Here is a 19,393-nt window from a genome sequence, read left to right as displayed (position 1 = left end):
AGTCTGAGAACTTTCGGAAAACAACCTACTTATACGAGATGTATTCAGTTTGGCGATTTTGATACATCAACAAACAGATGAGATAAATATACTGAAAAAAGGCAATCATTTTATGTTTCATTTAACTATGTTTCATCAACTAAATTGTGTACACCATTGACCTATCAGTATTCGGATCAAATGTAATCAGTTATTCATCTCTCTATGTTTTTGTTTACATAAATACGAATGTATCAGATAATCCACAGAAAATTCGAACTAAACTGATATTTAAATTTTCGAGTTAAAGCGATTGTAATGTCAGTAGAATCGCTTGAAGGTCGTTAGTTTGAATCTTGAAATATTCAACAAAGTCTATTCAATACATTCATTAGAATGTTTTAAATTCCCACTCATAATTTACTAAACTAATACTACTGTCAATATACTTATGGGATTGTCGTCAAATGAAATAACTTTTTTCGTTATTCCAGACCTATGTTTAGAGAATTGTTTAAAGGTGAAGGATTCTATTGTGGTAACCATTTGTAGGTCATGAGAATGAGGATTTGGGGAGATTGTTGTAATTGTAATAGTTTAATTCATGAGTCAATGTAAGCTAGACTACTATTGAAAACTTGAAAACATTGAACGGCTGTTTCGTCCTGGTATGGGACCCCTCAGGAGTGCACATCCAAGATCCTGCACACGGGACTCGAACCCAGAACCTTCGATTTTGTGAATGAATGCATAGTCCCAAGACCACTGAACTGTCATCCAACAATGATAATGTCTAACTTTAACCTATCCATGATCTTCTGCAACCCTTCATCGATTGTTTGAAGTAGATAACTGTCTCCACCCAACACGGACTGAATTCCATTTGTCACAGCTTTTCACTAGAACTCTAGGATTGATTGAAGCTAGACATTAGCATTATTTGATGATGGATAAGTGGTCTAGAGACTATACGTTCGCGCGCGACACTGAGAAGGTTCTGGACTCGAGTCCAGACTGCCAGATCGTGGATGTGCACTGTTAATGAGTTCCATACTAGGTCGAAATGGCCATCCAATGCTTCCAAGTTTTCTAGGGTGGTTTGGTTTACATCGACTCATGGATTCAACTACTTGTAAGTAGACTGAAGATGATTCAGAAATATTCTGATGTCATGAATTAATGAGCACTCCATTATTATTATTGTCATTGAAAGAAAAAAAAGTTTTCAGAGTATAAATTCTTCCCAGTTAAGGGCATTTTTAAGTCTATGCTATAAAATCAATTATTTTTCCGTGCTTCTCATCTTCGTTTCCTTCTGTCTGTTTATAGATTCTCTTCCTCCTCCTCCAATGACAACAACAACAAACTCTGGTTCATAACTTTTGCTTCATATTAGTTTATTCGTTGTGACAAATATCCTTTCAAAAAGATTTAGGTACAACGTTATTTTAAATAATTTACTCTTATATCTCCGTTCATTACATGGTGCATTCTTTTCATTACCAATCTGGTTTTGCTTTTAAATAGACATGGGTTCTGGAATTCTTTTTGAAATATATTTTGTTTAATTAAAAGTAAATAGAGCAATAATCAATGGATAGTAATTAATAACAATAAATACGTTTGACAGGATATGAGACAAACAGACTAAATTCATTAGTAATATCTTGAATATTATATGAGAACTTTCGTCTAGATTTGGACGCATAGTTTCACAGTATTTGAGCACCGATTTAATGTGAGACATTAAGAAGGAAGAATGTATTTGTAAAATCTCAGTGAATGAATTTGATTGGATATCCTGTTTAGTATACAGTTAACCATAGAACCATGTACTTGTTTATATTCGATAATTTTGATGTTTGATCATATTTTCTTGAAAAACCTTGAACCAGATTGCCAGATGAGCACATTGGATTTACTTTAAATTCATTCGTTGAAATTTAACAAACACATTCTTCTTCCTTTATATCTTTAGTAATATTATTCAATTGAACAAAAGAGTTACCTGTGGTAAGCAATCTGGTCTCGATTCAAATATCACCATTAATACACCGATAGGTGCAGTAACTTTCTCCAAAATTAAATTGTCTGCTAATTTAGTACGAGACAATACACAATTAACATGACCATGTCGTTTACGTGATTCAGTTGCAATTTGTCTAAGTCCTTCACTTAATGTTTTTATCTTTGAATGACTTAATTGCAGTCTAGCCAACAGGATAGATGAAATACCTTCAATAAAGATAAATTTTAAAATATATTTTATTTTGGTTACATAAGTAACATAATAAACGTTTTAGTACTCATTAGTCTCCAAAGACGTTTTGTTTGTAAAATGTCTAAAGGTGAATTATAATTACTGAAATATGCCAGTAACGTGAGCGCGTAATTTCAACGCTTAGTGTATTAGGCCCTTTAGAAATCTGATGTTAAATACACGTTTTTATAGTAAGATTATAAAAGTTTGTTTTCTACCTAAACTTTTCTGCCATTGATCAGTGTCAGGTAACCACATTTATAACTGTTAGGTGGTGAATGGAATTAGTCGATAGGATGCCCTAATTCACCTAGGTTTCGTGCCGTAAGGTTCTCCTGTAATTATAAGGGAGCTGATGCTTCTAGAAGGATTAGATTGAGCGTCACTCAGGTTTATATTCACAGGCATTATAAGTATTGATTGGGTGAATTCGATTATCACCATGACGGAATTGACGTATATGGCATCAGTCACTACACAATGATTAATCAACTTTAAATACATTTGTCAATTAATACATAAATGATATGCACAATGGCTAAGCGAAATCGCTTTCCACCTGGTCTGCAGGAATATTCCTTAAAAGGCCACCAAATGTAATGGTTAGCGTGGTTGATATTAATCTATTCTTGCTGACGTCGGAATTACATAGAACTTAGATGTTTACAATAAATAATCACTTGATCGTTTAGATTAAATAATAAATAGCGTCTATTGAGAGATCAATAAACAACTGACTGTCAAATCTGTTTGTAATTTGTGCTAGCTTTATGAAATTTTGATGTCGAAAAATAGTAATATTATCTATCGTAGAAATGGTTATGGAAGATGTTCTCGATATATATCGTACCAAATATCAGATAAATTTCAATAACTTTTTAGTGGTTTATTAGACCTTAAAATTATATCAGTCACTTGTACATGCAAAGTATTCGTTAATTAGTTGAGAATGATTTTGTCTTAAAGGACGATTTGCGATCATTTGAATTTTACACATTACTAAGGATATAATATAAACAAAACAGATTTATAAAGTTATTGAAAAATAATGACTGCTTACATATTGTCTAGTGAGATGATTTTATTCAATACAGTTTGACCAGTTCTATATCATTTTTCAGAATTGTTTTTCATCTGATTTATCACATAGTAGGTGAAACACTTATTGCAACTGAAGACTATAATGGACTATAAGACATGGTTTCATGTGAATACAACTTTTTAGTTTAAGTAAAATAGACACCAGTATTCATCTATATGAAACCAACGATGATTATATTATCCAGAGTGGCAAAGAAAACCTCTTATACAAACAGTACTATGAAACAAATCTACATAAACCACATGTGTATTCTATTATTTAATCACATTCTAAAGTATCTGAAAACATACATTTGCATCCCGAACAGCTTAGTATTAGTTGTTTGAGGCCTGAAATAAGTAGTCTAGGTTAGTGTAGGCTTTTGCTCAGATACCTAAATGACCGTGATATGTATATGTGCTGCAACTTGACTCAACATGTATTTATACCAGTGGTCTTATGTTGTTTTTTTGGATGAATATACAAACGTGTATTTTTAATGACGTATTGAAAATTCAATTAAAGAAATGAACATACCAGCTGCTTCAGCTTGTTTTATATCAATTTCATTTTCACGAATAATTTCATCTTCGTGTTTTAAAAGTTTATCAGCTAAATGATCAATTGCATTTGCTCTAGCTTCAGGTGTAGAGGAGTTCAGTAGTATACTGGCTTCACGAGCTTATTATATAAGAAAAATATATATAAGATGTATAGTGAGAGTTCAATATTTCAGTAGTTCAGGGTTATACTTAGTTCAAACAATGCTATAATATTTATTATTAATTAATATACAATATTCATTCTATCTTAAGCTTTGAAGATTGAATATATCAATAATCATTCCGGTTATGATCATAGTTTGTACGGTATATTTTGGTTTTTCTAAACTAGTTGTCAATGCATGTCGATTTCTTGTAGTTCTGAAGTTGATTTCAATTTCAGAAGGGGTTTATGTGAGTATTATAGTGATTTCAATAATTGAGATCATGAGTCAATTGAAGCTAGACCACCATGGAAAACCTGAAAGCACTGGATGGCTGTTTCGAATCTCGCCAGGCAGGATCGTGGATGTGCACTGCTGAGGAGTCCCACAATAGGACGAAACGGTCGTCCAGTGCTTCCAGGTTCTCCATGATGGTCTAGATTCAATTGACTCATGATTTCAACTATTGAAATCAATTTTAATTGTTTAAAATAAACATCTTGAAATATTGATTGAATTTTAATGAGTGAATGACCTTAGGTTTAGAAACCACCTACTGAAATAAAATCTTCTAGTTGATGTGTCAATTTCGACCTTGTAGTTCACTATAAATTATCCAGGTTATTTAAGTAATACATGAATCCTCATGAAATCATAGCAAATACATACTTTATTAAGTACTCGAGGTAACTGAAATCATTGGTTGAAGTTGTTGAGTGAATTAAGTCAACCAGCGACCCAGATATATTCACTTTTCATCTTTCCCTGAATCTTTAGTGCCATTACTTTTCAATAAAAGTTTTTTTATCTCTTCTTTTCGAAACTCATCCTTAATATTTACTCCTTTGTTATTCAATAAGTTTATTTCATCGTATTGTGTTGATTCAAAATGAAAACTAGAGCTAACATACATTTATGTCAGCCTCCATGTTAATTTTAACTGACTATTTCGATTATACATATTTTCTGTTACATATTTTATTTATTTTTCATTCAACAACTAGTAACATAAAACAAATTTCGTTTTGAACCATGATTCACTTCATTTGCGAATTACATAGTTTTACATTAAGAATTGACGTTTGCACAACTAATAAGTTCAACAGTTTTCACAATCTCTATACACTAACTGTAATCATTAATAAATTTAGTAATTATGGAACGTAAGCTAAGAGACTGATACATAACTAATCCATAGTTACAAATTACAGTGAATAATATACTATGAGTATTTTTTTCATCCACTCTAGCAAACTGAATTTGATATTGTTTAATTTATATTCTCATGTTACCTTTCGTGGCAATTTGTTTAATTGTTTCTTCTCGAATATCAAGCTGATTTTCCGCTTCATTTTTTTCTTCTAATGTGAAAAATGTGCCAACATCCATGCCATTCATGACATCAGTAATACAATTAAATCTGCTACCTCTGATTATGACAACTGAAGTTCCCTTCAATGATGAATAAATTATAATATAAGATATCATGAATGTTTTCAATAATACTTTAACTCTCAGATAAATACAAGTAATCATGAAATAAACGTACAATAATCGGGTCGTCTACTTCTTAGTATTAATCTAATTTTGTAGGTTAAATAGTAAATACCTTCACTTAATTGGAGGTTAATTGATGATAAAATGGTTCAGTGATAATGATTCTAAGCGTGACACTTGGTTATGTAATTTTCAATCACGCAGAAAGCATCATTTTTATACATGTTTATAGATAATCGTTATTTCCAAACCTATTATCTCTAACCATCTACCTAGCCTTCTATCGAATACACACGAACAAATTCAGATAAAGACAGCCAGTGTAGCAATAACTTCTGCATCAGTAGTCCTTAACATACACAAGGGGAAAACCTAGGCCCCCAAATACAACACGGAGAACAATCCAACCACACTTGATGGCAAAACTCTGAAAGATGTAGAATCCTTCACATACCTGGGAAGCATCATCGATGAACAAGGAGGATCAGATGCAGACGTAAGGGCGAGGATTGGCAAAGAAAGGATGTCACTCACAAAACTGAAGAACATATGGAACTCAAAACAACTGTCAACCAATATCAAAGTCAGAATCTTCAATGAGAACGTCAAGACAGTTCTACTGTACGGAGCTGAAACTTGGAGAACTACAACAACCATCATCAAGAAGGTACAAGTATTTATAAATAGTTTAAAACAATTAGTCCCTTTGATAAATTTCGATAATGCAATGAGAAGACGTAGTTTATCAGAATTATGTGATATATTTGCGCAATACATTTCGAACAATCTGATCACACATATACTTGTTAAGAACATTTATATATGAAAAATTAAAAGGTCAACTAGACAGGTTAAGGGTAAGTCATAACAAAGGAAAAAATATTAAAGTACACAAAAACAAATGTGATTACCACTCTGGACAGTAAATCAGTACTACCAGGGTAGGTTAAGTGTAAGTACAAATTGTTTTTGAACACATAAAGGGGGTTTCAATTTTCGTATAGCCAAGGCTTCAATAAACCTTAGTATACGTCCTTGAAGGCTTTTGTACAACACAACAAATGATGATTTGATATCAACCTTATGACCCGTCTCAATCAAATGTTTCGCAATGGATGATGATGTCTGTCTATCCTGTGGTCTTATTTCACCATTGGAATTCATCTGATTTTGCAACCATTTTGGTATATGTTCACCCACCCTTAATTGCAAATCACGATTGCTCCTCCCTACGTACGTGTTTCCACACATACATGTAAATTTATAGACACAATGGGATGTGACACAATCGTTTTCATGCTGTTTGGGCTTTTGGTGAAACATAGACCTTGTCTTTTCGATAATGACAAGTTGGGCTGCATAAAATGTCCGGTTGATAGCTAATTTAAGTCTCTGTTTCAACATGAGACTATTTGTGTCACCTCTGAATGGTAGCGTAATATAAACTCGCTTTTTGGGTGCCAGAAGCACCATAGGTCTAGTCATATTGAAGTTCATAAACCGCTGGAAGGGTTGCAATATGACTAGACCTATGGTGCTTCTGGCACCCAAAAGCGAGTTTATATTACGCTACCATTCAGAGGTGACACAAATAGTCTCATGTTGAAACAGAGACTTAAATTAGCTATCAACCGGACATTTTATGCAGCCCAACTTGTCATTATCGAAAAGACAAGGTCTATGTTTCACCAAAAGCCCAAACAGCATGAAAACGATTGTGTCACATCCCATTGTGTCTATAAATTTACATGTATGTGTGGAAACACGTACGTAGGGAGGAGCAATCGTGATTTGCAATTAAGGGTGGGTGAACATATACCAAAATGGTTGCAAAATCAGATGAATTCCAATGGTGAAATAAGACCACAGGATAGACAGACATCATCATCCATTGCGAAACATTTGATTGAGACGGGTCATAAGGTTGATATCAAATCATCATTTGTTGTGTTGTACAAAAGCCTTCAAGGACGTATACTAAGGTTTATTGAAGCCTTGGCTATACGAAAATTGAAACCCCCTTTATGTGTTCAAAAACAATTTGTACTTACACTTAACCTACCCTGGTAGTACTGATTTACTGTCCAGAGTGGTAATCACATTTGTTTTTGTGTACTTTAATATTTTTTCCTTTGTTATGACTTACCCTTAACCTGTCTAGTTGACCTTTTAATTTTTCATATATAAATGTTCTTAACAAGTATATGTGTGATCAGATTGTTCGAAATGTATTGCGCAAATATATCACATAATTCTGATAAACTACGTCTTCTCATTGCATTATCGAAATTTATAAATAGTTGTCTATGCAAAATACTCAATATTGGTTGACCGGATACCAATACTATCAGCAACAGCCTTCTGTGGGAGAGAACAAACCAGCTCCCAGCTGAAGAAGAAATTAGGAAAAGACGATCGAAATGGATAGGACATACATTACGCAAATCATCAAACTGCATCACGAGGCATGCCCTAACTTGAAATCCTGAAGGGAAGTGGAAAAGAGGAAGGCCAAAGAACACACTACGTCAAGAAATAGAATCAGATATGAAAAGGATGAATAGCAAATGGAAAGGACTGGAAAGGATTGCCCAGGACAGGGTTAAATGGCGAGTGCTGGTGGGTGGCCTATGCTCCTCCATGAGGAATAACAGGCGTAAGTAAGTAAGTAATCTAACACGATATTGTCACGCTCTACTTTAAACTATATATTTTAGAATTAAGGTGAACATTTATCGATTTCGTGAAGGAATAGTTTACAATGATTACTCTTATTCTAGTAACTTGAATAAATCATCCTAAAAGTCAACAGACCTAGTTGATACTTTCTATAGAAAGAACCTTATTTGAGAAAAAAATGACAATCATCGATAATGTTAATGTTTTTCTAAATTTGATACATTAAGAACCAAAGCATTTTTGTACACGATTGACATTCATGTTTGCAAGAGTCAGTTGAAACGTTCAATTACAAGTCACTTTATACATAACGTATTCCCCTGAAATTGAAATAAACTATACTGGAAATAATTATCTCACTAACAAAGATATGGTCTATTTAAGTTAGTTATTTCAAGCAGAAGATAGTGATAATTTCATTATTAAATGAGGGAAATTGGTATGTGATATTTTCTCTTAATCGACCGAATTACTCAAATGTAGCAGTTACAAATGACGTATACTTATCATTGAACAGTTCTATAAGCACTAATGTCTGTAATTGTCATCATATGCAAAATGTTCTTGTTTACAACACATATGATTTGATGCTTAGGTGACAAACGTTATGTTACTGAGTTATGTCAATTATTTTTAAAGGTTCTCATTGTAGAAAAAATGTAGCATTATTAAATTATTTAAACTACAAATGGAATTACTATCTTACTTGTCTGACAGCCCAAACTGCTGATGCAATTTTACTTTTCATACCCCCAGTACCGACGGAAGATGCTTCACCAAAATTCAGGAATTCACCATTGACTAATGGTGAGTGAGTATCATATTCTGGATTTTTCGTTACTTCATACTCGGCCACAAATCGAGCACCAGGACTACCAGGTGGTGCAGTATATACACCATCTACATCAGATATTAAAAGCAATAGATCTGATTTTAATTCACATGCCAAACGAGCAGCTAAACTGTCATTGTCACGTACTTGAAGGGCCAGGGCTGTATCCTGAAGATAAGAGAACATGGTCAGAAAAAATTGTATTACAACACAGTCATCTACCATAGTCTGTGTATCAACTGATCGAAAGCTAGATGAAAATACGTTTGACATTAGACAACATTTTGAATTTTTACAACACAATAATCCTACCTCTTTAAATGAATCAGTTAAAATAAAAAATAAACTTGAATTCACCTAGCAGGAAGTACCTGGTAGAATTTGCCAGCTTCGGAACATTGAATAGTTGATGCATTCTAGTTGTAATCATGTCCACAATGCTCACTCACAGGCTCAAACTATGTGCAATCAAATCTGAGAAAACACAGATGTCTCACAATCTAGTGTGTTGCAAAAGTTATAAATGATTTAGTATATCAATTTCTCTCATTGAATTATTCTATGTAGTAACGATAAGGTATCATTCGTGAATAACTACCTGATACTAGACACGGTTGAAGTTCTATGATTTTGACTTCCCTCTAGAAATCTTGGGGTTACCTCTATAAATTAATCGTTAATGAGCATATGGTTATTATTAATGTAGGACCTTTGGCTTGAACTCGATTCTCAATAGAGTCGAGTATGCGTAATTTTAAGGAGTCCCATACTAGGACGAAACAGTTGTTTAGTGATTCCTCGTTTCTAATTTATATCTAAGGTGAATATTTATAGTTAACTGCAAAATTTCCTTTCACTTTTCAATTTCTTAGTTTGTCGACATTGAATATACTTACTGTGCATGTTGTACCAGCAGAAGTTTCTTTATTCCAAGCAACAGCATCGTTTGTATTAATTATTGGTACAACCCCTTGATTTAATAAATCTTGAAGTGCTGTACGCCAATATGCTCGTCGATGACCATCATCAAAATCGACAGGTGTCAATAACATCTGGATGAGAACATAAAATGAAATATATGAACTCTTATTGTATTCTATTAAAGCGTAACAATGTTAACAAACTATACACTAAGCTCCTGGGTGACGAACGTTACCATGCTCGGCCGGTTTTATATTTATATTTGTATGACGGGACTTATTTTTTAAATCATATTCAGTGCTGAATTAGATCAATACTGACATGCAGGTATATTGAGCTAATGAGTCCCAAAAATGATGGAAGATGCATCTTAGATTCTACTGCTAACTATTATTCTAGAATGTAATAGACACGTAACTACTGTCACTTTTGTGGTTTCCAATTAAAGAAGCCGCATGCAAGTAGTTACTGATCAAATTCTTTTCTGAGAGTCAATAAGAAAAAAATGGACAAACTCCAGTGAATAACAGTAAATTAGATCCTTATTATTTTTTAAATACCGGGAATTCTCGGTCATATTTTTTCCAGTTTGTAATATATATTCAAATTCTAAATTATTATAATTTGAAATGTAAACAAAATATAAATAAACATACAGCAGCTGTTCGAAGATCACATTGTTCAAATAAATGATCATATAATGTAACCATCTCTGCCATACCAATAGCTGCTCGAGCTCCTCGACTACTTTTTTTCTCATCTGTTTCAAGATGATGCCGTCCTAATGCTATTGCTCCACTAGTAACAAGAAGACATTGCCGACCCTGATAATAGTAAATAGAAGATAAATAGAATAATAACATTGAACGAAATAAATATGGGAAACAAATAATTATAAAAATGCTTTATCATATGTGTATCCGAATAATACGATTTCTTAACAAATGACTATTGTTACCCATGAATAAGACATAGTGATTATAAACAATATATCGTGCACTAGACCGAATGTTCTGGATTCAAGTCCAGAGTGCGGGATCGTGGATGCGCACTGCTGAGAAGTCAAATACTAGGACGAAACGGCTTCCGGGTTTTCAATGATGGTCTAACACTAATCCATTCACGATATTAATTTAAGCTCAACAATCTCCACAACCGTTTACTGATAATATTGCTTTCACTTAGGTCTCTCTCAGGTTTTACTTTAATGTACGCATATTTTCATAAAAAGATATCAGTCAAAGCGTTTTGTGATTTAATAATAACAATCGTGTAGATTACACAACGGTGTTGATGTCTAACTGTGAGTTCATTCGTTCTTGATTTTGCAGAAGTACATAATATTTCCCAAATTAATTATCAGTGATTTGGGATATTGATGGATAGCTATCCAAGGCATTGCTGATTATGCCAATTTATAGATTGTACTTTCCACAGGATCGTCTCAGTTAGTATACGGCTGAAAATCAGGAAGTGATGCACAGCTGTTTAATCCCAGCATATGATTCTTTGAAAATGCCTACTTGCCACTATGCTAGTAAAATAAACCGGAAAATTAAGGTCTTGCTGAGAAAGCTCAACCATTACAACCACAGGACCTATGGGTAATTATACTAGATGGTTGTATCTTCCTTAACTGGAGGGTTTCTTCTGATTGTACCTTTCCGTTCCCACATTATCACCACTATTTTTATTACACTACCTTACACCAATCTCTTCCTTATTGTTCTTTTTTTAACCCTCCTTACCTTTATTTTCTTTTTCCTTCTCTTTAAATTTTCATTGTTTTGTGTGGCACCTATATATTTGGCGCACTCTTGTACCAATATGTATGTGTTCAAATAAAGAAATAAAATAAATAAATATGACCCATGGCAGGGTTGTGTGCTGGACTGCTAAGTCCTATAGTAGGACGATAAAGATCTTTCCCTGCTTCTTGGTTTTCGAAGGTACATGAAATGAAATCATTCTATGACAAACAAACACTACAAATGGAACCGTATTCACCAACAAACCAATCAATTTGATCATGGTAATCCCTAATTTTCCAGAAGAACACAAATCATCTTGAATTTATTGTACTCATAACAAAATTTTAATTTTAAGATAGTAAACACAGCTGATAGAATTCATTTTGATAACTGTTGAAGGCGAAGCCTGAAGTTCTTGGGTTTTTTTATCCGTTAGTGGCATATTATATCCATCCACATTGTTGATAAGATCTATATTAAGGCAAAGCACCTCAAGCTCAGTGATATTTTCTCACCAAATATTGATTTGAAACATTTATCCCGAAGCTTTGTGAAGGCGAATCAACTAATGTAATATAAAGGTAGGATAGTAAGGAAAGGTGTTGAAAATATATTTAACTGTGACAAACTCTTGATTCAACTCCGCCCGGAGTCCCTCCGAGGGCTACTGCCGGTCCCAAGCCCGGATAAAGGAGGAGAGTTGGGCATAGGGTTAGCGACCCCTTAACGTAGAAAACTAACTCGCTAAAAAAACGCTAACCAGGAAAAGTTATTCAGGCCTTTTAAACTCTGTCGTGGGAGTCAGAAGGCCCTCATTTAGAAGATTTGTGACGCCTCATGATGAAAGTCGAGTTCCTTCGGAAGTCACGAGGCCGATGCCCCTTCTGACAACCAGAGCTACCATTTATTTAGGTACATGGAATGCTCGTACAATGTGGGAGACCGGGAGAGTTTTCCAAATTGCTTCAGAACTCTTGATTCAAACGTAATTACTAAATATCTGGGAAATAACCACGAATATTAAACATTTCATTATTCCCAAGTTAAAGCGTCTCAATAGTAAGTACTTATGACAAAACGGGATCGAACTGGAGACTTTCGAGTCAAACGGAGACGGCAATACTATTTGCACTGAGCTAAAATGAAAATGTCTAATTTTCCTCACCGTTTTATTTTATATAATCTTCATTTAATACCCTTCTTAAATTTCCATCTCATTCTAACTTGAGATATTTTATTTGCATGGGATTACGTTTAAAACTGTTGAAAATCCATTTCCAAGTCACTAACTAAAGAAACTTCGATGATTACTAAATTGGATGCATTATGGTAAAAACTTTAAAGCTTGAAGACAGTATTCATCATAAACCGATGTTTAAACCTATCAAGTCATGCAATAGATGCGATATCCTTAAGATTATTTAGATAGTGTTCAATCGTCTACAACTTATTACTTCTAGTCCATCTTTATTTATTACAATCATGCAAATTAAGATTTAAACATATCACTTCTCTATATGTTATTGTTTTGTTTGTTTGGCTACATAGAAACAGATATCTGTATGTACATAACATTGATAGAAGCAATAGAAAACAATTTATGAAATAAGATGAACTAATGATTTATTTATTGATAATAAGAATTTACAGAAATCTCATTCGGTTCACATATACTCTGTTGTACAAGTACACATACATACATGTAGGCACATACACACACATGTATATATATATACATACATACAACAGTAAGTTTACACAAACAAACCCATTTAAGTGTGATTACATATTTGACCTAGTGATATGATTTATTATAAATGATATTACTAATTAATATGTGACTATTTATTATTCATTTCAAATTAATAATGAACCGAATATAAACAATCTATTGATATATATATATATATAGTTCATGATAACCAACTAAAATGAATTCGTCCAATTTGTGGACATTTCATTATCATTTAAATATTCATAAATTGAACAATCTATTCATTAATATAATTTTTAAGATTAAATATGACAGTTATTATTTACTGGGATCCAAAACAAGTACCAATTTGTCGAATAATTTTTAAGTTATGTTTGAAATATAAAAATTGAATTAAAAGACTTTGTGTCATACCGTTTTGTATTTATTTATATATTGTCTGATAATTGAAAGCCAGTTGTATAAAGATCCAACTTAGTTGTTTTATTAGTTAGTAGTCATCAGGTAGCTGCATATGAAATTCCAAGAAGATCAAATAACGTTTCATCAGAGCTTAGATATGAAGTAGTCGGCTAGAGAGTAGACTAATAACATGACATCATGCATTGTTTAGCGATTACTGTTAAGTGGTTTTAAAGACCCATTAAATTATAAATTATGTGCATGTTTTTCGGAGATCATATATATTCATTTGATAATTTATTATAATATTGAAATATTTCCTGTTCTCCAGAAGACTTGAGTCAGTTTTCATTAATTATCTGATAAAAAAACCCAGGTGTGATCAATATTTTTTTATCCTCTCAGTTACTCTACGATCGATTGGATCTGTTTATCTGATTAAAATCACGATACCGTCCAACAACTCATGGCAATAACTGACTAAACTTCAAAATTACTTAAGGAATATCATTTCAAAAATGATTTCTAGGTATTCAGTACTGATAAAAGCAAAGTAAATGAAATTTTCTGTTTACTGTATTATATATCAATAGCCTATAAATACTCTGTAGATGAATCTTTTTTTAATTATTGTTTCCGATAGAAACCAATTCATTGATAATCATCTAACAATTATTGATTTTCATTGTTCTATTTTTAATATTAAGAATAATAATTCGCTAATTAAGAAAGAAATATCTCACTAGTGAAAAAGAGAAGTACAAATACAACAAATACAATCTTCTAAGATAAGGAGATCGAAGTTAAACGCTAGCGAAAATGTGATTGTCAATAGACAATGAACAATGCATTACATCAACTCAATGTTTATGCGCTATTTAAATACAATAATAATGATAATAATCTGCTTAGGGAACATAATTTCAATAAATTATCCTACTAAGAGCTTTATTACTTCTCCACCATCTTATTGTACATGAATTGTTTTAAATATTAACCATTTACTAAATACTCTATAGTACCTATATAATGAGAAGGTTAGTTACACAAATTTTAAGTTTAACCATTACTGGTTTCCATGATATTTTCAATAAATATCATTAATTATGTATAATTATAAAATAGAATAGGATTGATAGTGTAGTGGAAAATGGTTAGTTAAACAAATGTTAACTTAATCTAATAAGTTGTTTGATAATTAATATATGAAAATTAGATTTTAAGTTGTACTATGCATAGAATAAAATGTATACTGCGAAACAAAAAGGGGATTACTTCATCAGTATCCAATATATATATATATATATATATATATATATATATATATCAAAGGAAACCAAGTATGAAAGTGATTTTTCTTCCCCTAAGTAACACTGAACAAAAATTTCTGGTAATCAATAAATATCAAAGTTTCTATGTGGTTATTTTACATTTTAATTATGTTTTCTGAGGAATACACCGTTCATATTTTTACTAAGGAAATCTCATGTTGATTAGTGGGAATTAACTTTTCTATAAAACGTTACATAATCGTAAAATAATATGAAATAAAACTAACCAAATTTCATAGACTGATTGCATTTTTGTATAGTAATTAGTAGTGTAATCAATGATTGTAATTTATCCCCAATGAATTTATTTGAATTAGAGTTTATAATCATCTTGTATGATTATCTTTAATTGTTAAAACCTTATCTCTTAGAGTAGTGTCATTTTATAACCACATATATTTCATTGTATTATTTGTAAAAGATAAGTTTGATTTCTTATGTGGATTACCTGAACAAATATCTTTCCATTCACTGAATGTATAAAGTGATAATAATTATCTTTATGGTTGGTAGTGACTTTTAAGATGGGTCTGAAACCATCTGTTTATATGCTTGATTGGTTAGTTTATTGCTAACTATATGTAATAAGATATTATAAACTCTTACAATTGATTTAAATCATGATTTAGAAGTATTAGGAAGACGAAGATTATCAAAACTATGTGATGATATATTAGCTCAATACATTTCGAACAATCTAATCACACATATACTTGTTAAGAGCATTTATATATAAAAATAAAAGATCAACTACACTGGAAATAGGGTAAGAGGAGACAAGGATAATAATAAGAGTAATAATGATAATAATAATAATAATGTGAACACAATTTGAAACCTAATCACTCTGGATAATAAGTTAATATTACCAGGGTGAGTTTAAGGTTCTGATAGTTCTGATAATCTTCATCTTTTTATTACCATTACATTTAACCCATTTAATTCTACATCATTTCATAATTCTAAATAAAATAATAATAATAAATAATAAATAAAAATTTTGTAACTTACTTGTTGACATAATTCAGCAATTTGTTCTACTATAGCAGCTAATCGACCAAGTGCTAAACCGCTACGATCCGGTTTTGTTACTACGGAACTACCTAATTTTATAATAATTTTTTTAGCATTATTTAATTCAACACGTGTTCGTGCTAATTTATTTAGTGCTGTACTCATATGATAACCATTTTTCATTTGATTATTTCTTTGAATAATACTAGAAAAAATGTAATGAAATTTTCAATTAGAATTATTTATGATCAACATACAGATTCAATAAATAATTGGCTTTTAACATTATTTTTTTCCCTTTAAATTATAAAAAAAAACAAAAAACAAGAAGAAAACGAAAGAGCAGAAGGAGCAGATAAAGAAGATAATGAAGAACAAGAACAAGAAAGAATCATAAATTTCACTGGTTACAAATGTAAAATTTGCAAAATATCAATGTGTACTTCACATCATTTGATATTGAGTTGATATTTATAGTTTTCTTTCTTTATTTTTTTAAATTTTAGTGCGAAAAAAAATGACCTTCACAATTTAAATTTGAAAAAAACTATTAACGCATTGTGTGATTTTGATTGGTTATTTAAACAAATAGTATTTAATCTATGACATATAGATTATTATTATTTTTTCTTAAATAATGATGGATTAACCCTTTAAATGATTTTAATATGAAATGATTTTAAATAAGATTTTTCATGAAAGATATAAATCAAATAAAGTTATGGATTTTTCTATGGACGATCTTTGAGAGACGTTAAAGTGCCATTGAGAGTGCCTATCTATTTACTGGTCATAAACCAGTGTGAGGAATATGAATTATGATTTATAGTTGATAGTAAGGGTTAGGAATTAGATTTATAGTTTTCATCATGAACTGATATTAGCTAGAATGTTAAAACGCTATATAGACTAATTATAACACGTTATATTAGCGTTCACCTAGAAGCAGGAGTGATCTGAAATAACAACACAACAGTCAGGACTGGTAAATGCTTCTGAAGTAAGAAAGTAGCGTACTACACAACAGAAATATTTTTAAAAATCGAAAGACGTGATTCGAGTACAAAAAGGGAAACTTATTACAAAATACATTCATTCATTGTTCTGCACGTTCAGCTTACATAGGGTTTGTTCCTATTCTTTCAGTAAATTTACTCTTTGCTGCCGTGCAATAAGAAAAACAAACATTAGTAATGTCACATTTAATGAGTTTTAATACAGTTACATAATAAACTAATGAGTTTCACGCTAAAATCCAACGTCTGTTATCCTAAATTTGATTGGTTCGTCTATAAATTATAGTCTTGCCGATTTTCTATTAAGGTTGAAATCCTTTTACTTAGTTAATTACTTACTTAAGTCTGTTACACTTCATGGAGGAGGATATGCCGACCACCAGCATTCACCATTCAAATCTGTCCTAGGCAGTGCTTGCAGTCCTTTCCAGTTACTATTTATTATTCTGATATCTATTTTCGATTCCCGAGGCAATGTGTTCTTTGGTCTTCCTCTTTTCTTTTTTCCTGCAGGATTCCAAGTTAGTGATTGTCTCGTGATGAAGTTTGATGATTTCCTTAATATGTGTTCTGTCCACCTCCATAGTTTTTTCCTAATTTTGTCTTCAGTTGCAGTTTGCTTTGTTCTCTCTTATAGTGTGCTGTTGCTAATAGTATCCAGTCAATGGATATTCATTTTCTTATGCAGACAATTGTTTATAAATACTTGTACCTTTTTGATGATGATTTTAGTAGTTCTCCAAGTTTCAGTTTGATACAGTAGGAGTGTGTTGACGTTTGTTTTGAAGTTTCTGACTTTGATACTGATTGGAAGTTTTTGAGTACTTTATATTTTTCAACTGTAGGAATGCTATCCTTCTTTTGTGAAATCCTTTTTACAGTAATAGAAAACATATATACTATCAACTCTTAGTAACATAAACTCTAGGAATTGATTGTTAAACTCAATAAAGCTGATGAATACTTCAACTAAATGAAATATTCTAAGACATTTTAGTGACCGATGAATTCAATGAAACATTTGAAAGAAAAAAAGCCAATAAACATTAATATGACCTGAATGATTCGGTTTAAAACACGTAATTTTAAATTACTTTTATTTGTTATAAGAACTGATTATATTATCAAGAAGGACAATGAAAGCTTCATAATTAAATAATTCAGGTTAGAAAACACAATATTATCAAAGTAATAAATTGTATCTTATTAAAATGATCTTTTAATTATGCGAACAATACGATTTCTTTTGATTGAGATCATGAACCGATTGATGTCAGACCACCTTTGGGAACCTGGAAGCACTGCATGGCCGTTTCGTCCTATTATGGTCGCGCGATTTCGTGGAATGGTTGATGTTAAACATTAACACCGTTGGATGCCTGCTCAGTGGTCTAGTTGGTTAAGCGCTTGTCGCGAGACTGATTGGTTCTGGGTTCGGATCCCATGAGCGGGATAGTGGATGCGCACTGCTGAAGAGTCCCATAATAGGACTAAACGGCCATCCAGTGCTTTCAGGTTTTCAATAGTGGTCTGGCATCAATCGGTTCATGATCTCAATCAAAAAAATTAATAGTCTCCACAACCCTTATACTAGTAATAATACAAGTGATTAACTATTATTTTTAAGGTAATATTTTAGGTAGGCTATAATTTGTACTTACTATAAGGTTTAATTCTTTATACTACTGAAAACTATTTTGAATAATGAAATCGATGAATCATTATGAGTTGTTATGAAGGTGAGATGTTTAAGAGATCATTTTTAGAGGCATATATAAATACTCATAATTATCTTATCCGGAATCTACATGTTCGAATAAACACTATTTAACAGAAGGTATTTACTTTCTGAATCCTATATTGAAATCAAAACAGTGATATAATCCCTACCTTGTTAATTGAGTAGGTTTTAATGATGTACTCATCTTTTAAGACTAGATACAACTGGTCAGTCCATTATTTGGAAAAATAGGTTATTAATCATCCTTTTTTTAGAATATTGTACTCACTTAAAGATTTGAAAGTTCTGAATCCATTGTATACAGTGATTTAAAAGTTAAAATCCGTTAGATCCACTAACTACTAATATACTTTTTACCATTCTTTAGTTATTACTATTTGATTATTTACCGCTTGGCCATTTAACTGCTACATTTAGCTTGTTTACTCATGAATGATGATTTTTATCTTATGGTATTATCCGTTCCCGT

At 31.8% G+C, this 19,393-nt stretch overlaps 1 protein-coding gene across 3 annotated transcripts in view; it reads right to left on the bottom strand.

The window, feature by feature from the left end:
• MS3_00007390 (uncharacterized protein) overlaps positions 1–19,108 on the bottom strand; it is a gene marked incomplete at its 5' end in the record, with an annotated part of 30,233 nt that extends 11,125 nt beyond the window's left edge. The window contains 8 exons of one of the 3 annotated variants that reach the window (XM_012939878.2): positions 1,988–2,214; positions 3,858–4,001; positions 5,319–5,478; positions 8,909–9,202; positions 9,931–10,086; positions 10,612–10,779; positions 16,165–16,372; positions 19,074–19,108. In XM_012939878.2, coding sequence (XP_012795332.1) covers positions 1,988–2,214; positions 3,858–4,001; positions 5,319–5,478; positions 8,909–9,202; positions 9,931–10,086; positions 10,612–10,779; positions 16,165–16,372; positions 19,074–19,108 — 1,392 coding nt within the window. Of the gene's footprint in view, positions 1–1,987; positions 2,215–3,288; positions 4,002–5,318; positions 5,479–8,908; positions 9,203–9,930; positions 10,087–10,611; positions 10,780–16,022; positions 16,116–16,164; positions 16,373–16,424; positions 16,459–19,073 lie in introns of those variants that run through there. The other 2 variants (XM_051215655.1, XM_051215656.1) reach the window with 2 other exon arrangements.
• Positions 19,109–19,393: the final 285 nt, after the last annotated feature.

The sequence above is a fragment of the Schistosoma haematobium genome, chromosome 4 (assembly GCF_000699445.3).
Source record: "Schistosoma haematobium chromosome 4, whole genome shotgun sequence".
NCBI classification, from domain to species: domain Eukaryota; kingdom Metazoa; phylum Platyhelminthes; class Trematoda; order Strigeidida; family Schistosomatidae; genus Schistosoma; species Schistosoma haematobium.
Note: the sequence above shows the minus strand (reverse complement) of the source record. Positions and strands in the feature narration are given on the sequence as shown.